At 34.4% G+C, this 22,577-nt stretch overlaps 1 protein-coding gene across 1 annotated transcript; it reads right to left on the bottom strand.

The window, feature by feature from the left end:
- Positions 1-581: 581 nt before the first annotated feature.
- LOC149486798 (hexosaminidase D-like) lies at positions 582-17,971 on the bottom strand. Its single transcript, XM_089698500.1, has 11 exons — positions 17,742-17,971; positions 17,615-17,669; positions 16,676-16,858; positions 9,619-9,816; positions 8,584-8,767; positions 5,163-5,317; positions 4,346-4,458; positions 3,592-3,692; positions 1,827-1,941; positions 1,147-1,233; positions 582-825 (listed from the first exon to the last, which is right to left on the bottom strand). The coding sequence occupies exons 1-11, from the start codon at positions 17,747-17,749 to the stop codon at positions 642-644; spliced, it is 1,383 nt and encodes a 460-aa protein (XP_089554626.1). The 5' UTR covers positions 17,750-17,971; the 3' UTR covers positions 582-641.
- Between the last annotated feature and the right edge of the window lie 4,606 nt (positions 17,972-22,577).

Genomic DNA, 22,577 nt, shown 5'->3' with positions numbered 1-22,577 from the left:
GTTTTTAAAATCGTTTTAGTCGTGTGACATGTTCAGAAACTTGTGTCACACCAAAACCTCACGAGCGCGATCGCAGGTATAACGAGAGAGAGACGGACCGATCTCCCGTCTCATCTCGAGCGCTGCCACCAATAAGACGTTATCACGTTAACATCTCGATCGTAAACCTACTTTACAAACAACCATTTTTTTTATTTATTTATTACTCCATCTTATTTCTACTATACACATCACACAAGCTACCTCGCCCGGTAGTTATCTTGAAAAGTGCCATAGCACTAGCGTTACAAAATTTTGTGCTAGCGCCATTGAGATATACATATGGAGACGACACCGCCTACATGACTTATGTTCCGCTCAACATACGCCATATGGCGTAACTGCACGCACATTTGTTTTAAAGTGAAACGCATCAAATATGCCTTCGTGTGTGTTACGATATTGCACAAATAATACAAGTAATACGGAAAAGTGCAAAGGAATAACTTTTATCGGTAAGTACCTAACTAGATAATAATTTTTAAAAACTTAGTTAGAGCAAAAAAATGGCGCACAGATTTTGTTCGTGGTGTCTCCTCCATACGTAGTAATATTATCTCAATGGCTAGCGCTAGTCACTATCTCAATTTTCACAATTCCCACTACAACGGTTTTACACTGGCGCTAGTATCTCGCCTCACAGTGGCCACTCTGTTCAACTCTTCTACTTGTTTTAGTATTGTATCGAAGAAACTACCGATCCACTCTTGCGAACTTCTCGGGCCAGTAACTAGCTCCAGTTGGCGTTTAGTTTCCGTGTGTAGGCCTTTTAAGTCTATGAGTAGGCTGTAAGAAAAAATGTTTGTAAGTAGTGATATTTTAATGGTATGTATAATTTAAAAATGTTATGAATAATGCAGATCTAGTTTCACTATTGTAATAATCATTTGCGTGTTAATTTTATGTCGGATTTGGTACATTTAATTTATATTATACGCATATATCTGTTGAAATACGTGTGATTATTATTCAACAAAACCTATATAAATTTGGCTTAAAAAAACAAGATGTAGTATAAAGACATGACCTAAAGGCCTAAACTTTTATATTAATAAACAGCCTTTATGTAAACAAAGCCACGGCTTCAAGCTAGTCTATTATACTTACGCATGCGAAGCGTTCGCTAAACTCTCCACTTGTACCGGACTGGTGTAGCCGTTTTGTATCTGCCACGGGTTTAACCATGTCGCTACTCTGTAACAATATTTATATTTCCAATTTTATTACTACTAGATTCTCCTTTATTTTACATTACAAACATGAAGAACTATTAATTTATAAAGAAAAGGAAAAATTCGATCACGAGGCGGGACTGTATGTATGTAGAACTATGTTAGGAGCAAAGAATACGATGACATTCGTATTAATTAATATCAATCAAGCAATCCATGAACTAATGGATAAATTAGGAAATAATTCAATGTAATGAATCAACAGATGAACGAATGAATCAGTAATGTAAATAATAAATGAAGGAATCAATAAATAAAAATAAAAGATACAATGAATATAAATGAACGAAATAAATGAATTATTCATTCGAACTAAAGCATGCAAATAAATGAACGAATAATCTATACTAATATTATGATGAAGAGTTTGTTTATTTGTAACGCGCTAATCTCTGGAACTAGTAGTCCGATTTGACAATTTATTTCGGTGTTAGATAGCCCATTTATCGAGGAAGGCTGTAGGCTATATATCATTACGCTCAGACCAACAGGAGCGGAGCACTGCGGGTAAAACCGCGGAACACAGCTAGTTAAATATACAACTAAAATACTAACGCATCTCCGTGCAACAGTTGCCCGCAACGTTCGCGCAACATTACGAACGAGTGAATGCAACGAGCTAATTCGATACCACTCCATTCATTTTCGGATAACACATCGCTTACTGCTTCTGAAAATAAATGTGTAATGTTTATTTAAGTTCTAACAGCATTCAAAAGCGTTTAGAAAATAAATTAAGTTCAATAAACAAATAGCTTGATATGTACTAATAATGTAATAATTTACACACAGGCACAACTCAAAACGTATTTTTTAACAACTTTATTTTTTATATATTTAGTAGCTATAATTTTGAATTTGTACATTTGGTTTTATGCCATACAAATGCGTTATATATCTATAATTTTATCGAACTCGGCGTCTAGCGGATACCTTATACAGAATCACTACATAGTATAAAACAAAGTCGCTTTCCCTGTCCCTATGTCCCTATGTCCCTATGTCCCTTTGTACGCTTAAATCTTTGAAACTACGCAACGGATTTTGATGCGGTTTTTTTTAATAGATAGAGTGATTCAAGAGGAAGGTTTATATGTATAATAAGATCCATTAAGTAGTGGAGAAGTACTGTTATTTTTGAGGTTTCTAATGTGATGTCGTAAAAAATTACATTTATTCCGCTTACATTGCAAACGCAGGCTGAACCCTACGAGTTTTATCAAAATAATGTACTAAGTATTATACACATTGAAAAGGTCTACAGAAAAGTCCGCGATGGTATATGTCTATCTCTTATGGATAACCCACAATAACTTTTTTTTGTCATTTACTTTTTACGACAAATAATGGCTAATTTTCGAAGCGATTTTAACCAATACAGCATTAATCCTTAACCAATTAAATACCATGGATACATTGTTCATTTAATATAGATCTATATGGCCCTTTACACCGTATGATTTAAGTGAATATTTTCGAAGATATTACAGATTTAAAAATTGCAGGACGTAGCGTTTGCGGCCGCCCGGCTATGTATTTTATACCCGTGCGATGCCGGAGGCCGGAGCGGGCCGCTATATTTTTATACCTATACAACGTTCACAATTTTTCTGTAGTGTATTTAGTATCAGCATTGCACCCGTGCGAAGCCGGGGCGGGTCGCTAGTAATGTAATAATTTACACACAGGCACAACTCAAAACGTATTTTTTAACAACTTTATTTTTTATATATTTAGTAGCTATAATTTTGAATTTGTACATTTGGTTTTATGCCATACAAATGCGTTATATATCTATAATTTTATCGAACTCGGCGTCTAGCGGATACCTTATACAGAACGAAGTTTATGGTGTTCTATTCTAACAAGCTTCGGTCATTCTACGCTCTATTTTAACGACAAAATTAATTCTTTGGGCAAGTAACCGAATTAATTGAGATTTTTACGAGGAATGCACAATGCAATCAAGCAAAGCCATGGGTATAATACTAGTTTATATGTACTCAATAATAAATAAATAAATAAATATTTCAGGACAATTTTCACACACGGCACGATCTGATCCCATACTAATCTTTCGCTTGTGTTATGGAAACCAGATGGCTGATAAACATACATAGGTATATAATTTTTAAATAAGTACTTATAATTACTGATAATTAACACCCAGACACAGAACAAACATCTATGTTCATCACACAAATATTTGCCCCGGGTGGGAATCGAACCCACGAACTCTGGCTTGGAAGGCAGGGCCACTACCAACCAAGCCAACCGGTCAGTCAAATAATAATATAATTATAATTAATATATTATTTACCACTTTCAGTATCGTCTGGCCTCATCCACACTTTCAGGCAGCTGAACAAACTTGGCAAAGAGACGGGCAGCAGTTCACACAATGTAGCGTAGTGATCGTATCTGTAATAAGAAATTTATACCATTGCCTTTTATCTAACCTTTTATTCTTTATTTCAGTATTATTATATAATTCAAAAGCGAGCTGTGTGAAGTATTTTTTTTAAATTATAAAAGCTAGTATTTTCTTGTGTGTTTATTTTACGCGAGTATTATACACTTAGAACTTAAAGACTAACGGATTTTAAACGCGTTTTACTCATCAAGTGTACTTATTATTATCCGTCGTTTCGCACACTTTGCACTATAATGTAATGAATAATGTTTAAAATCCGTCAAATTATTTAATCCGTCAGTCCTCGGATCACAGACACAATAGAAAATCTATTGTGTCTCGGCCCGGTCGGGCCGCTCGGTGGTCAATGGGTTAATTTCTAAACAACAAAAAGTAACTTTCAACTGACGACTTCATGAATGATTTACGGCAGAATTAGATTAGTAAAAAGTAGCTTAAAACATAAATCACACTACCTACACACTGCCCATGCGGGCGGAAAACTAGTATTTTATATCAATAAACAGTATTTATTTTAAATATTTCAGGACATTTTTCACACACGATACAATCTGATCCCATACTAAGGTTTTTACTTTTGTTATGGAAACCAAATGGCTGATAAACATAAATATATATATAGATAATAAAAAAGTATAACCTCGACCATCCCGTTAATATAACACCAACAAATCTTATGCTATCTGGTTTTCGTGTAATCGCCCTCCGCCATGCCTCTTGATTGCTCACATATCGACTCACAGGCGATAGCACCTAAAAATATTATATAAACATTATAATCAGAACAAATGAATCATCTCATAAATGCATCAGTGAATCGATGCATCAATGAATAAATAAATGAATGCATCTGTCAACCAATAAAAAAAAACTTATTACTATATCCTTATTTACTTTCAGGTATTTCAGCTAAAAGGATTTAGTTACTTACTATATAATATTTATTTATTGAATTTTAGTAACTATAATGTATATCCTGATACAAGAATGATGAAAATTTGTAGTACATAGTTTTCGAATGGTATTCAATGTTTAATTCAATCTTACATCCAGTAAATCTAATCACACTTTTACTGAATAAATAATTAAAACTATAAATAAATATTTTCACACACGGCACGATCTGATCCCATACTAAGCTTTCGCTTGTGTTATGGAAACCAGATGGCTGATAAACATACATACTTATTTTATTTTAAATAAATACTTATATAGATAATTAACAGACACAGAGCAAACATCTATATTCATCACACAAATATTTGCCCCGGGTGGGGATCGAACCCACGACCTCTGGCTTGGAACGCAGGGCCACTACCAACCAAGCCAACCAGTCAGTCAAAACTATTAAAAACAACACTGATTCCAGTCATATCTTACATCCATTGCTAACCCCAATTTCATTAAAATCAAATTATCCATTTCGGACTGTTACAGGGACAAACATACAAACATACCTGACTACTGCCATTAGCGCCTTTAAAAGCGGAACCTGCCCATACATCAGTGAAAATAGGAACGTATTTGTCCCATAGAGGCTTCTCGATTTGGAAATGTTCCGTAGTGTTATAGTTCCATAGTACTGGTTGTATTAAATCTCGAAGGTTGTATGCTGTAAATATACTGTAGTTGATACTTCAGGTTAAATAATATAGTAAGACTAGCTTCCACCCACGACTTTGTACGTGCATCCCCGTTTTTCCCCGTTCCCGCAAGAACTTTGCGAAATCCTTTCTTAGCGGATGCCTACGTCCTTACATCTACCTGCATGCCAAATTTCAGCCCGACACGTCCAGTGGTTTGGGCTGTGCGTTGATAGATCACTATATCAGTCACCTTTGAGTTTTATAATATAGTAAGACAGTAGAAGAAGAGAGTTGTGCAAAAAGACAAAAATTAAGGTTTTTTGAGATATTAGTTTTTCACTACGTAGTATAAAACAAAGTAGCTTTTGCTGTCCCTATATCTCTATCTAATCTTTAAACTACACAACAGATTTTGATGTTGTTTTTTTTGAAGTGAAAACTTCTTTAGCGGCGTTGAGCACTTTTTCTGTAATGGGTATAAAATCTTAAACTCGCGTCAGGACACGTGACCTGATCAAAAAAGCGTAAGACGGATGGATATCAAACATGCTCAACGTTAATAATCAAGTTTTCACTTCTGCCGGCACTCCCGGAGTGCAACCCGTCTTTTTTTGAAGTAAAACTTCTTTAGGCGCGACTAGGGAGTAACTCAGATTTTTTTTCTGACGGAAGTAACGCTTACTATAGTCTGCGTAGTTTCCGCCATTTAAAAATAATAATTCTGATTGGTTGTAAGTATATGTCATATACTACACGCTTCTTGACTTATACGCCAGCTAGTGGCAAATATCATAATCAATTAGGATTATTTATTTTCAAATTTTCAAACGGATCAATTGTGAATAGTGAAAATAGTGAATGAAAAATTCAACAGTTTTAAAAACATTATTTTAAATTGCAAATTTTTTTGAAAATCTCTAAATATACTTGTTTATTTATTACTTTTAAAATAAGTAAATTAAAAATAAAAATAAACATGTTGCGGATTATAATCAATCTATTTTAAATATTGCTGAAGACAAAGTAGTATCCATAGCAACAGATATGTATATAGGTTGTCATTCAGTTGAACAAGAAGCATATGTACGCCAACAATTTCATAAAATGTCAGTTATTGATACAGGAGGATCGCCTTATGAAATCATATTAGTTCTTAACAAATTTTACATTATTACAACCAATATTGATGTATCTGATGGCTTAGCCAACGGTTGTGTTGGAAAGTTAGTGTATATTGAACGTGATGACAGTGATAACATCATACGCTTATGGCTTGAGTTTCCTGGTAAGATAGGAGGAAAATTAGGAAAAAAGCTGCCCATCATATTCAAACTCTAAATATTAGTAGAACAGCAGTCCCAATTTTACGAAGATCGTCATCTGTACCAATGAATAGAAATAAGACAATATTTGCAAAGAGAAATCACTTTCCATTAGTATCTGCTTGTGCGCTTACAATACATAAGTCTCAAGGTGGTACTTTTGATCAAATCGTTTATGAATACAATAAAAGTCACAGTCAGCAGCTGTTATATGTAGCATTATCACGAGTAATAAATGGATTGTTCATTGTCTCAAACACCGATGACAACAAATTTTATCATGGAAGAAAGCGTCCAGGGGGAATAGTTGATTTACAGTGTGAATTTGAAAGACTTTCAAATTCTCGCCTAATAACACAACAGGAAGAATTATATAACCTTGTAAATGAGAGTAACATTACACTATTTTCCTTCAACTGCCAAAGTTTACGTGCTCATGTTTCTGATCTGAATGATAAAGTATTAAAAAGGTCCACATTGCTGTTATTTTCCGAAACTTGGATGAAAAATGACGAACAAATTCTTATTGAAAATTTTTATTGCGTTACCCAATACAAACGACCCAACTCAACTGCTGGTGGAGTAGCTGTATATCATTCATCTACAGATACACTGAACAATGTAACACCAATTCAAAATATTTCACCAACTATATTATCACAAATTTCCGATGAGGTTTCACAAATTGGTGACATCGCCTTGGTTCGATGTGTTAATACGAATGACCAACCTGTGATTATCGTTGTTATTTATATTTCTACAAATACTAGCCTGACAAATATCATAAAATTTATTCATCAGCAATTACTTCACTTCACAATTGAAGGTTCTCGACTTTTAAATAGTAATTATCATGAATTACCGATGATTCTAACTGGAGATTTTAATGTTAATTTTCGCTCTCAGGAATCTCAGCCGTTAATTGATTTTTTAGAAGAAAAATTTGATTTATCTATGAATACTTCTCGACTTCATTCAACAACGCGTTTCGGTACAACGATAGATGCTGTATTTTCAAGAAAAGTAGCAAATTTAGAGAGTAAAATTTATGTTTCACATTATAGTTACCACAAACCTATAATTTCGTACGTAAGAAATTATGATGACATTCAATTACCTGTTTCGAATGAATAATATTAATATAACATTTAAATAATCTTTGTAAAGCACATGAATAATAAATATAATTAAATTATAATATAATATTTATTTATTTAAGTTAATATTTAATCATTTCAGTGATATATGTCGTCAACGCCAAAGAAGTTTTACTTCAATCGCGCGTAAAGGTTACACGCACACACTTTTTTTTTTAATAGAGTGATTCAAGAGGAAGATTTTAGTATATAATTTATTGGGTTTTAGCCCGGCCGTACACGGACTGCTCGAGCGGTCGGTCGTTGACTGCTCGAGTTGTCGCTACAAACCGCGCAGTTGACGGCTTGAAGCTTTATACATACATATATATTTTTAAATAAATACAGTTGTAATAATAAATAAATAAATATTTCAGGACAATTTTCACACACGGCACAATCTGATCCCATACTAAGCGTTCGCTTGTGTTATGGAAACCAGATGGCTGATAAACATACGTATATAATTTTTAAATAAATACTTATATAGATATGTAATTAACACCCAGACACAGAGCAAACATCTATGTTCATCACACAAATATTTGCCCCAGGTGGGAATCGAACCCACGACCTCTGGCTTGGAAGGCAGGGCCACTACCAACCAAGCCAACCAGTCAGTCGAATAATAATTATGTATTATATATTTATATCTATCTATACTAATATTATAAAGAGGAAAGGTTTGTAATTATGTATGCATGTATGGTTTTCACGCATAAACTACAGGACCGATTTTGATGAAATTTGGCACAGACAATCTTTAGACCCTGAGAAAGAACATAGGCTACCTTCGAAGCCGGGGCGGACCGCTAGTTAATAATAATTTCATACCTTGCAGAGTTTCAACGCTCATCTGTCGTAGCATATCATCCCACATGAGTATAGTTATATTTGGTCTAAACCGTTTAACAAATAACGCCACTTCTCGTATATGGTCGAGATATAAAGCTGCCACTTTGTACTTATGTGTGGACGCTTTTCTTTGACAATCTGGACATACTGCAGAATGCCATACCTGGAACAAATATTTATTTAATATTTTAATATTTCGCGACAATTTTCACACTCGGCACGATCTGATCCCATACTAAGCTTTTGCTAAGACCAATAGGAGCGGAGCAATGCGAGTGAAACCGCGGGGAACAGCTAGTCATATATATTTTCTGTCACTAATTGTATACTTTGCTAAATTTATTATTTTGTTTGTTTGTTAACGGTGAGTAACCAAAAAATTACAATTTTGCAACTGATGAAAACATACCATTTATAAATAAGGATTTGTTTTCACTTGTTCATCTGTGATTTTGTTCAATATAAAACATATCAAAATAATATAATATATTATGCACACATATTATTATTGCTAGCCCATACCTGATTCAAAAACCTTGATGACCCTATGAAAAATAAAGTTTTACATCTAAATTCCGAGTCTATCATAAATTTGCACATTTTTCTATTCCAATATTGGATTGAATGATTTTAAGTATTATCTGTCTTACTAATAAAATGTTACCCATTCGCTATGCAATGGATTAGTTATTGCAATAACCTGTCTCGTTTTTATGATTGATGTTTCATGTGAGCAAGAGCAGGACACAGCTATGGTAGAAAATGGTAGAAATTTATCCATTGTTTAAATTTTTATTAGTAAAGCCTTAAGACACATAAAACTGAAGGAATAGAATAAATTCGATCGCTCTGGCGGGTCACGAGTGGCTGAGTTGGTCAGGCATCCGCCCTGGAATGGCGCGAAAGGATGCGGGTTCGAGTCCCGCCTCGTGATCGAATTTTTTCTATTCTTTATAAATTTATATTTAAGGCCGTCAATGTTTAGAAATTTTGTTGTTATATCATGTTACTAACCTCATCGGCGCCAATATGTATATACTTAGCATCCGGCTGCGCTTCCAAAGTCTGTTGAAGCAGATTACATACAAGCCGTAGAGCTTCTGGTTTTGTGGGGCAGAGCACTGCTGGGGAACGGGGGGACTCCCGAAGGTGGATGCACTGAGGGTGCTTTAGTACAAACTCCATGTGACCGATTGTTTGGATCAGTTGTATCTGTAGAAATTGAACGTTTTGTAATGTTTTTGATTATGTATAGTTAGTGGAATAGGCAATAGAACGTGGCAGATAACAGACGTCGCGCTCTCTTGCTTTTGGACCGTCGGATCAGATGGACATTCACCATTTCGCGTAAATATTTGTTAACATTTAACATCAAATTTTAATCGTTCTTTGGAAGTATTTTGTTTAAAAAAATAAGAAATAATTGTCTAAAAGTCTAATTGTATATATTTATAGTTATTTATATATTTTTAATTAAACATTTATATCTTTGTTGTTTTATTTTGTATAAAATATGAAATATGTAAAAATGGTTTATCACTATTACACAGCTAGGAAGTAGGCCATTGTTATGATGTCAAAGAATCAAATGTTTAGTTTATTCTTTCTTCAATTCAACATTTACTTCAATAAATTCAATGTATATAATATACAAAAAGAACCTAAAAGCTTAGGGTCCTATTTCCAAAAGACTAGTAAATTAAACAGTGAATATGACAAATAGATGTAAAATATCTTCACTGCAAACTCTACAGAGCTCCAATAGACATCAATATTATTACTCCAGTCAGTCTAGACATTCAATTCACAATAATTCCAAAAGTTATCAAACTTCGGTCAAGTGAATGGTACATTGGGACGACAATAAATTCCATTTTGCAACCTTGTCCGCAGTCCGGAACTGCAATTAAATTATTTTTTGCTGTATGGTCCTGAAAAAAATTCCAAAAGTTCTGCAAACTTGGGGAAGTTTTCGATATAATATTTCATATCACGTATTAAATTTGCAACCAATCTCAGTGTACGGAACATCTTTTAATATTGAATATTAATGTTTTTTTTTTTTATTAAACTGAATGAGGTTGCAAATTTGTAAATGCACCAGAATAGATGTTTTCGAAGTTTGCAATCAAGTTCCAAAACTTTTGTAATTATTCCGAGACCACCTTACTCGAAAAAATGACCACGAATTAAAAATAATTATAAATAAACATGTTCCGGTCAACGAAAAAGGTTGCAAATTTATACAACCGTTCGGTATATATTTCCGATATCTGTGTTAAGTTTGCAGAACTTTTGGAATTTTTTTCACGACCATACAGCAAAAAATAATTTAATTGCAATTTTAACAATGTTCCGGACTGCGGACAAGGTTGCAAAATGCAAAATGAGATTTATTGTCGTCCCAATGTACCATTTACTTGACCGAAGTTTGAAAACTTTTGGAATTATTGTTAAATTCTCGATTTTCAATGTCGATTCTGACTGATCTATATCTTTAAATCACATTACAGCTATAATAATCCTACTAAAATTATAAATGCTAAAGTTTGTGAGTATGTATGTTTGTTACCCTTTCACACAAATACTACTGAGCCGATAACAATAACATTTGGCACACATAGAAGTTTAATTTGAAACTTGAATTTAATTTTTTTATCCCAGAAATTCTACAGGAACGGGAATAGTTTTTTTTTAATGCAAGCAAGGCCGCGGGCGGTAAGCTAGTTAATATTTATTAAATATATGTGGGAATAGGATAAGATATTAAGATGTATTTCATAATTAGCTTTATTTTTAGTCTGTGTTTTTCTATTATTTACTCTGTGGATATGTTATCTGTAGATTGATGTTTATCTATGACTTGACTTTGTGGCTCGTAGGGATGGCGATTCTTTACGAAAAAGATCGATTTTTAAATCGATTCGAATCGTAGTCTAATGAATCGATTCACGAAAAATCGAGGCCTACAAAATCGATTCTTAAAAAATCGATCTTTTTTTCAAGTTTGCATTAACAATGTAAATTTGTATCAATTTTACTAAAAACAAGATTAATATTGCAATTAACGATATCTTATCAATAAAATCAGGGAATTCAAAAATAACAATTATTATTTTTATTACCGTATCAAACTATAAGGATATCAAACAATAACAGAACAAACTGAAAATAATAGCGTCAAAGTGAAAAATAAGAAGCGCTTTACTTATTTACTTACCTTACCTACTCTCAATTAGTTATTATTTCGCAACAAACACTACATGAAAATCTGATGAAAATCAATTATCAATCATGCAAAATACTTATATTATGCTAATAACAGTATTCAATAAACGACAACAACAAATGAATAATGCAAATTGCAATATCAATCGTCACACACACAATACATAAAGTCAAAGACTACTAACGTAACTTTTTTATTAAAGAGAGGCGAGTAAAGGATACTAAACATACAGCCATCTCGCGAGTTTATGAGTAGTTAACTCTTTAACCGGCAGCACTCTTATAATTCAGGCACATTCAACTAAATGCAAATAATTGTATGGTTTATACCAAAACAGAAAAAATCGAATGTCGATTTTCAAGGGTGATATATCGATTCAGTGAATCGACACAGTACTTCATATCGATTTAAAAAATCGATATTTTCTGCTCGAAAAATCGATTCTTCGATTAATCGATCTCAGATCGCCATCCCTATGGCTCGATAGTCGATACGAAAAGAAATGGAGGATTGTTAAAAATGTATTTTTGTTCGGTGTCTGGGAATTAAACTGATTGGGCTAATTTGGCGTTTTTATTTACACCATCCCCACATAATTTGGGGGCTCGTCCGGGATGGTGGAATAAAGAAAAACAGCGGAAGATTATGATGCCGCTGATTAAACCAGATTAAGACTTTACGAATTATGAACTAAGAAGACTAAGATTTAAAGAAGCTTATGATTATACGATTACGACTTGAAGACTATATAAAACTTATTATTTACATTATTCAACATGCCGCCGAAACGACTATTAAAGGATGATGATGATTATGGTGAACCATCGCTGCGTATTTCCTTTACTGATTTAGAAAAATCAATGACGCCATTTTCGGGTGATGATGCTTATGGCGTCGAGGCTTTCATAAGAGAATTTGAAGACGTTTCCTCTCTAATGCAATGGGGCGAATTAGAAAAACTCATATTTTCGAAGCGGCTCCTCACGGGGACCGCCAAGCTATTTTTACGTTCACTAAGTGGGATCACCACGTGGGATACACTTAAGTCTGAGCTCCGCGAGGAATTTGGTAAGAAGTTGAACAGTGCAACTGTTCACAAGAGACTTTCAACACGCCGGATGAAGATGAATGAGACTCATCAGCAATATTTTTTACATATGAAGGAACTTGCAGTACTTGGGAATGTTGAAGATGAAGCCCTGATGGAATATGTCATCGACGGTATTAAAGACAGTGAGTCCAACAAAAATATTTTATATGGCGCTTGTAACATTAAAGAATTCAGAAAGAAGTTAGACATTTATTCAGAAATTAAGAAAAAATCATATTATTCACCTAATAAGATTCAAAGTAATTCAGTATCAAAGTCCATTGGCATGAAAATTCAAAAAACATTAAGAGTAAAGAGATGTTTCAATTGTGGAGATTTAGATCATGAGTCGCCTAATTGTACTAAAGGCATTAAATGTTTTAAATGCAACTTGTTTGGCCATAAATCAACTGAATGTTCTAAAAGTATAAAGAAGAGTTTGGAAATTATGTCAACTAAGAATAATATTGATGTGAGACCTTTTAAGAAGCTGAAAATAAACAATATTGTTGTAGAAGCCCTGATTGATACCGGAAGCGATGCTAATTTAATAATTATGTCTTATTTTAGGAAGATTCAAGGTGAAAAATTGTTATCTTATAGTTCAGGAACAACAGAGACTTTAACTGGAATAGCTGAAAAGGAAATTTATACAAAAGGATCTTTCACAGCAAAAATTGAAATTGATGATTGTTATTTTGAAACTTTATTTTATGTTGTTGATGATGGCGCTATCCCTGTCAACATTATATTAGGAAATCCTGTACTGAAAGAAGTAGAAATCAATTTTAAGGCTGGAACTATCACTGCAACAAGAATATTACACCTTACAATGCTAGAGAATGAAAATGAAGATATCACAAATATTGAAAACAAAGAATATAAGAATAAAATACAGAATATTATAAAAGAATATAACCCCAAAAGATGTACTAAAGAATCAAATGTAAAACTTAAAATATTATTAACCGATGATGTACCAGTTTATCAGAATCCACGACGATTGTCACCTTTGGAGCTTAACATTGTTGACAAACAGATTAAAGAATGGCTTGATGAAGGAATAATAAAAACAAGTAAGTCTGATTATGCTAGTCCAATTGTGCTTGCAAAAAAGAAGAATGGAAACTATAGATTGTGCGTTGATTACAGGAAATTGAATAAGAAAATTATTAAAGAAAGATATCCACTACCACTGATTGAAGATCAATTAGACAGATTAACTTATGCTAAAATGTTTACCTCGCTTGATTTAAAAAATGGATTTTTACATGTGAATGTTCATATTAATAGTCAGAAGTATACATCATTTGTGACACCACGAGGTCAATATGAATTTATTAAGATGCCTTTTGGCTTATGCACTGCTCCTTCTGTTTTTCAGAGATTTATTAATGACATTTTTCAGGATCTTATTATGGATGGTATTGTTCTATCATATCTTGACGATCTCATTTTACCATTTCAATCTGCAGAGGAAGGATTTGTTAATTTACAAAGAGTATTTGACAGAGCTGAAGAGTATGGTTTATTATTTAACTGGGATAAATGTTATTTTATGCAAAAAAGTATTAATTACTTGGGTTATATTGTTTCAGAAGGTGAAATTAAACCTTCAGTGGAGAAAATTGCCGCTGTAGAACATTTTCAGACTCCTAACAATATAAAGTCACTTCAAAGTTTCCTCGGACTAACAGGTTATTTTAGAAAATTTATAAAGGATTATTCATTAATAGCAAAACCTCTGACTGATCTACTAAAGAAAGGTACTGTTTTTAATTTTAATTTAGACTGTGAAAAAGCATTTCAGAAATTAAAGTTTATTTTATGTCAATCTCCAGTCTTGAAGATTTATGATCCGAATTTAGAAACAGAACTACACACAGATGCAAGTGCTGAAGGATATGGTGCTGTATTATTGCAAAGGAGTTTAACAGATAATAAGATGCATCCCGTTTATTACATGAGCAAGAAGACATCCGCTACTGAAAAAAAGTATCACAGTTATTATTTAGAAATATTAGCTATTGTTGAAGCTGTTAAAAAGTTCAGAGTATACTTACTAGGTATTAAATTTAAAATTGTTACAGACTGCTCCGCCTTGACTATGACATTGCAGAAAAAGGACTTACCTCCTAGAGTAGCTCGCTGGGCACTCTTACTTGAAGAATATGACTACACGATTGAACATCGGCCTGCAGCAAGGATGAAACATGCAGATGCTCTCAGCCGACAGCCTATAAAGAATTTAATTGTACTTACCGATACCGCAGCACGTTTGCGAAGAGCTCAAGACGATGATCTGCAAATAAAACTAATAAAGAAAGTATTAGAAAAGGAATCTTATGATGACTATGTTTTAGAGAATGGAATGTTATGGAAGATTAAGGATGGAAATAAATTAATGGTTGTACCTAAGAAAATGCAAAATGAAATTATAAGAAAACATCATGAAAACGGACATTTTGGTTGTGTTAAAACTGAGGAATTAATAAATAGAAATTATTATATAGAGAATTTAAAGGAAAAGATTAAAACAAACATTGATAATTGCGTGGAATGTATACTTAATGCAAATAAAAGAGGAAAGAAGGAGGGATTTCTACATGTAATAGATAAAGGTGATTTACCATTGTCTACTTACCATATTGATCATCTAGGACCGTTGACATCCACCAATAAAAATTATAAATACATTCTTACCGTTGTAGATGGATTCACAAAGTTTACATGGATTTATCCGACAAAGACGCTATCCACCAATGAAGTAATAGATAAATTAAACATTCAAAAGCAGACGTTTGGCTCGCCGCAACGAATCATAAGCGACCGCAACACTTCATTTACATCCAACATGTTTAAAGAATACTGCGAAGAAGAAGGAATTATGCATCATACGATCACAACTGGTCAACCGAGAGGAAATGGTCAAGTTGAGAGAATACATAGAATTATTATTGAAGTTTTAAGCAAATTATCATCAGACGACCCTACGAAATGGTATAAACATATTAGTAAATTGCAAAGATGTTTGAATAACACATATCAGAGAAGTATAAAGATGTCACCTTTCCAACTGTTAACAGGAATCAAAATGAATGATAAAGATGATGATATTTACAATAAAATACAGGAAGAGTTTCAGCAACATTTTTACAACGACCGTGAAGAATTAAGAAGGATGGCGAAAGCAAATATTCAGAATATACAAGATGAAAATATTAAAAATTATAATAAAAAGAGGAAGAAGTCGAATAATTACGAAGTAGGTGATTTAGTAGCGATTAAAAGGACACAATTTGTACAAGGTTATAAACTTTATCCAAAATACCTCGGCCCGTATGAAGTTATTGAGAAGAAGAGAAATGAACGTTATAATTTAAGGAAGATAGGTCAGGGTGAAGGACCTCTGAGAACCTCAAGCTCAGCTGATATGATGAAGCCATGGGTAGCGACTGTTGACTCATCTGGGACAGATGATTCTGCAGGATGACCGTGTGGGAATAGGATAAGATATTAAGATGTATTTCATAATTAGCTTTATTTTTAGTCTGTGTTTTTCTATTATTTACTCTGTGGATATGTTATCTGTAGATTGATGTTTATCTATGACTTGACTTTGTGGCTCGATAGTCGATACGAAAAGAAATGGAGGATTGTTAAAAATGTATTTTTGTTCGGTGTCTGGGAATTAAACTGATTGGGCTAATTTGGCGTTTTTATTTACACCATCCCCACATATATATACATACCACTTCTAGGCCATTTGCTTTAGCGCACATCAAGATATTTTGCACATCTTGCTGTGAATACATGCCGTCCCCTCCACAGCCCCTCACACTGCCAAAATCCACCAAATCTTTTGTATATGGAAATGTGTCTTCCCATTCTATTAGAATTCCCGTACCACCCCATGATTTTATGTGATTAAATACCTGAAAATATATATGTATTACATAAAATTTATTAATTCGAATATAATATTCTAAATTAAAAATTAGTATTAAAACTAGCTTTAAAGTAGGGATTAGTTATTGTTCATAAGGTCTTTAATTGGTAAAGGAAACAAGCACACCTTTAATTATTCAAATAATAAAATATCATAATTAAAATTAACAAGTATTTATTATTGTGAATTATTTTTATTGGTAGAAACTATTGAATTAAGCGGTAGGTAGTTTGCAAAAAATATGTACTTCTATACAAATATTATAAAGAGGAAAGGTTTGATTTTTTGTTTGTTTGTTTGTTTGTATGAATTGAATAGGCTCCGAAACTACTTGGCAGATTTGAAAAATTCTTTCACTGTTGGAAAGCTACATCATTTCTGAGTGACATAGGCTAGGTTTTATCCCGGAAATCCCACGGGAACGGGAACTATGCGGGTTTTTTTTGAAAACGCGGGCGAAGCCGCAGGCGGAAAGCTAGTTTTTTATATATTAGAGTGGGCAAATGGGCTTGTGGAGCGCCTGATCGTAAGCGAGTCCACCGCCCATTCAACTACAGGTGTTTCTGCAGATGCGTTGCCGACTTTTTGAGATGGAGGTACACTCTCTTCTTCTCGTCTTACTATTAAAATTCAAGTAAAAGTTATTCTAGTACAAAAGTTGTAAGATGGAGAATATGAACTATCTAGTAGTATTACTTACATAAAAGAAATGTATATAAAATAAAATTAAACTGAAACTTACCTTTTCTAAATACGACACTTTCAAAGGTGCTCCTTTGAAGTCAAAATGCACTATTCTAAAACAAATAGATTTATTTTTAAGTGTATTGCAATTGTTATTTAAATTTTAAAATAAGAGCAATACCAACCTCTCCATTGTTAGTTATAGATTAATTAAGGAACTGGATATCTTTAGAAAAATACTTGATATTTAATAAGAATATATTTTTACAGTACTTAGTGTTGTTCAGTGATATTAAAATCATAAGTGCTGTACAATAAATTTTAAACCATTCGTCTAAGTTTAATACATTTATTTAAATGATAATTTTTATAGTAATATTATTATTAGACTTAAAAATTTAAATATTTTTGTCAGACAAGTATTAAATTGTCAACATTTCAATTTCAAATTGATTTCAAAAAGATTTCAAAGATAGAGGCTGGCACTTGCTGTCACTCACTGTCATTTGCTAATTTTTGTCTATGGGATAATGCTAGTGCTACACGTACTTTTAAAATAAAAAGAAGATGAAAAGAATAAAAATAAGAACGTTGAAGATACAAACACAACAAACGCGTCACTAATACTAGATTTTAACACGGATACTCACTTGCACTCACTTATTAGTACAATGTAACTTCTGTAGTAAGTACAAATGTTTACGCCACGTACGCTGTGTTTACGCTAGAGATGAAACGGATATCCGGTAACTATCCGGTATCCGGCCTATCCGGCCGCCATAATACTATCCGGCCGAATACCGGATAGCTACTATTCGGCCGGATATACATCCGGCCGATTAAAAAAAAATAGCTGGATAAAAGAAACATATTTTTGAGTAATTAATTGCTTTATTCAGCAAGAATCACATTTCCCCGAAATCAATAATTATGTTACGAAACTTGCAAGATATAATTTTACTTGATAGGTATTAAAATTATTGCAATTAGATTATTTATTATTAGATACATTACCTGCTTTTTTCGCTTCGCCGCCACGAGAAATATTAACATTGCTGTAGAGCTAACTTTTTATTTTCACTGCTTATGTCAAAGTATTCCCATAAAGACGATCTTTTGTTCACCGATGCCATTTCTCGTTGCTAAATCTTTTAGACCTATGTATATACTATATATGTATGTACTTAAAATAATAAGAGCACAAATAAAATTATAACCTAAAAACGATCACGCACGTGTCTGCCCTGCATGCAATCGACACAATAATAAAATTGTACAATTGTTAACTTCACTCATCAACGAAAAGAATCGAACCGAGTCCATCCTATCGTTCGCGCGACGCCTACGCAAACGGCTAAGTTTCGCCGGATATTCGGCGGCCGGATATTCGGCTATCCGGCCACTTGGTCGGCCGAATATCCGGTATCCGGTATCCGGCCAAACTGCTATCCGTTTCATCTCTAGTTTACGCCTTAGGTTTACGCTCATGTGCAACAAATATTTGCAAATGTCATCATACCCATAACTATTATAACGGCCTCATATGGGTTTTCGAATGCATGCGAATGTGAGTGACTGGCATAACAAATAAACCAATACAACGTATAAATTTATATCCGGATAAGGGTACTTTTCCACCAATAATGTGTGAGGATGTGTAGCGAGGAGCCGAGGAATGTGTTTGCCAAGAACTTAGGTCAAGAATAATTATTAACAATCATGTCGCTTCATAGTTGGTGAAAAGCACACTGGCGAATGACGTATATTTCGAAAATGTATATTTTAATTAGATACCTATGTAATATTTTTTTACGGTTTTGTTTCATGATTGAGCAACAAAATAATCATATTTGTAGGACATTTTCACATCAAATACCATAGCACCGTGTACTTCATAATATATTCTTAAATTATATTATAATTTTAAGTCCATACGGTATTAAAATAGAATGAACCCATAAAAAATAGGAATGATGTTAAAATAAAACAAAGTAATTGTTCTGAATAAAATATTTATTAAAATATTCATAATCAATACCTATCGAAAATACTTGAAACTAAGAAGAATCAAAAACACAATCTCGCCTTATTATTCTAAACTAAGTAGTTATGTGGGTATAGAAAATTTTGGCAGTTTATGCTTTAATCGTTTTTTTTTTTTTATGTATCAATCATACTAGTTTAAAACACGCAAATTCTTCGCAAATTGAAACGCTCAGTAAGTACATTTAATACCAAAAATAAAACCATACTTGATTTAAGGTATATCAGAATAATAATATAAATAGCTATTATAAAACTTGTACTGTCGATTACAAACATTCTAAACTAAAAAACATTTTGCTAGAAAACCCTCACAAATTACGTCCTGAATACCACACATCATATTCTAATCCTACCGTAAAACTTATTTATTTAATATAAAATACATAATTATAGTAATTAAAATATTATAGATCGACGCCCCCCGCGAATAATCCGGTAATCGTAAAAGTGAAAATGTTCAGGAAAAATAAAAAACCATTTTTCCTTAATAACTCCATTAAACAAAAAGTATCAGATACTTTTAATATCGCATATGGAAGCTAATTTTTTCAGCTATCTGGTTATTTCAACAAAATTTAAGTAGTCCCAAGGGCTTCGTTATAATTTAGCTGGATGCATTTTACTATACTAGTGTAGGTCAAGCTCTGGTCAGTAATGTCACTTACGATATTGTTCGTGTAAATTTATATTTTCGACGGCAACAGTAATATCTTGTTGCGCTAATATTCGTGTTATTTGTTTTGTATACTGAACATTTGTAAAAATCTATTATTTGGTTATTCGATTGTTTAACAGTAACGTACATTTTATTGTTATAACTATTACTGTTTATTCGAATAGTTTACTTAAGTATTATTTGATTATTATTATAGTATATTTTATGAAATACAGGACATTTTAGTAAATGAAGCAACTTTGGATTGTTTCACAAAACACGATAGTTATTATTATTATAAAAAATAGACACTGCACTGAAGACACGACTATTACACATGATTACATAATCATGAAAATTATACTATGGTCCTATTACAGTTAAAAATTTTATCAGAATCCTCATCAGAACCTCACAGAATGCGAATCTACCGTGACCAGTCAGTACTTGTGTGGTGTGGTGTGTGATGTCTTTTTCCCGACTACCTTCTATGCAGCAGCAGCGCTTGGGAAAAAGAGCTTCGTGACTCCGGCCGTTCCTCCTACATCGTATCTCCTATCCCATTCGCTGATCGTAGCCTGTCTCAAAATACGCTTGACGAATGAAACAGGATACAGATCGTAATCCGGTTTCCTCCTCAACCCCAGAGCGGCCTCCTTGGCTAACTCGTCTGCCCGTTCGTTCCCCGCCCTGCGTGCGCCTTAATCCAAAACAGGGAGACCTCCCGCCTCTGCAATGCAGCTTTTCGGAGGGCCGCCCGTGTTTGTACAGTCAGGGGATGAGGGGAACTCAGGGTAACCGCCTGGAGCGCCGATCTGGAGTCAATAAGGACACCGACCTTTGCCGCTCCACTCTTGCAGGCTATGTCTACTGCTCTTTTGAGCGCTAGGAGCTCAGCCTGATAGACGGTACAATACGGTGGCAACGCAAGCTTAATGGCCTTTGTCTCGGAATCACCTTTCCATACGGAAAAGGCGGCTCCGACTCGACCCTCAATCTTGCTGCCGTCCGTATAGACCCTGTGGACGTAGCTGTTAACCACGTCAGCAAAGCTGTCCTCATTTATCAAGCCGAGCCCCAGCTCTACCTGCTCTGCCGAATGTGGGTCCTCAATCGCAAGAGCCATTCGTTCCACCTCCCTGTCCCTCAACACCGCCGGGTGCGACACACCCCTCTTGATCTCATAAAGCCTCGAAGCTTCGAGTATCCTGAGGTCAAGAGGGAGAATCCCAGCCAACAGCATCGCAGAGTTCAGGGAGACAGTCCGATATGCTCTGCAGATCTTCTGGGCAAAACCCCGTTGAACGGTGTTAAGCCTCTTTTGGACCCCCATCTTTTCCGTAGTGGGTGCCCACGCTGCTGATGCATACAAGATAGTCGGTTCTATAACTGCGATATATAGTCTTAACTACTTGGGAGTTAAGCCCCCAATTTACTCTAGCTGCTCTTGTTAATAGCTTATAACGGGCGATTGCCTTTTTGCAAACGCTCCCGACGTTTCGGTCAATATCAGGCCGCCATCAATAGTAAGGCTCAGTATCTTAATACTTTCGAAATATTGGATGTCCACACTCCCCATTACAAGTCGTGGCATGTCAAATTTTAATTTTCGTGTCGAGAGCAGGGCACATGTCTTGTGTGGTGCGAATTTTTGTTTATTTCTGACATCCCATTCGTCAATTTTCCTCAATGTGCAGTTTGTCTTCGTCTCTACTTCTAAAGCAGTATCTCCATCAAACACTAGCACAATGTCGTCGGCAAAAGCCTGACAAAACACATCCATCTCCTCTAATATCCACAGCAGAGGATCCAGCAAGAGGACCCACAGGAGCGGCCCACCTATGGAACCCTGCACGCACCCCTTGTTGGTCTCTCTACTCACTTCACACCCGCAGGTATGCGGGGGACAAGAGGTGTGAAAGTTAGGTAACTTTCACACCTCTTCCACTCAGGTATCTGCTGATCACCCGCCTTACGTTCCCCGGACACCCATCTTCGGCCAACCGCACCTTTATGACTGGCCACCAGGCGCTGTCGAAGGCTCCCTTTATGTCCAGAAATACCACAACAGAAATCTTCTTCTCCTCCCTCTTATTTCTGATGTGGCCCACCAGTATATAGAGGGCGTCCTCGGTGCTCCTCTGTGGCATGAAGCCATACTGATGGGGGCTTATAATTGTGGGCAGCAGGTAGAACCTGAGTCGGACGACCAGCATCTAATGAGGTGTAGATGAAGGTTTCGATGTGGTCTTTTCTGATGCCTGCCTCGTTTATCTATCAAACTTTCATCTCTTTTAATTTTTCTAAGGCCGTGTAAATC

Source organism: Colias philodice, chromosome 8 (genome assembly GCF_061535455.1).
Source record: "Colias philodice isolate Cphi_HAF_F1 chromosome 8, ilColPhil1 Martin Lab GWU primary, whole genome shotgun sequence".
Classification (NCBI taxonomy): Eukaryota; Metazoa; Arthropoda; class Insecta; order Lepidoptera; family Pieridae; genus Colias; species Colias philodice.
Note: the sequence above shows the minus strand (reverse complement) of the source record. Positions and strands in the feature narration are given on the sequence as shown.

What these genes read in the sequence shown, in the direction of transcription:
- LOC149486798 (XM_089698500.1), bottom strand. An exon ending in GAGCGTTGAAACTCTGCAAG is followed by an intron (nt 5,318 to 8,583) that starts GTATGAAATTAT and finishes GTATATTTACAG; the next exon opens with CATACAACCTTCGAGATTTA. An exon ending in GCGCTAATGGCAGTAGTCAG is followed by an intron (nt 4,459 to 5,162) that starts GTATGTTTGTAT and finishes TAATATTTTTAG; the next exon opens with GTGCTATCGCCTGTGAGTCG.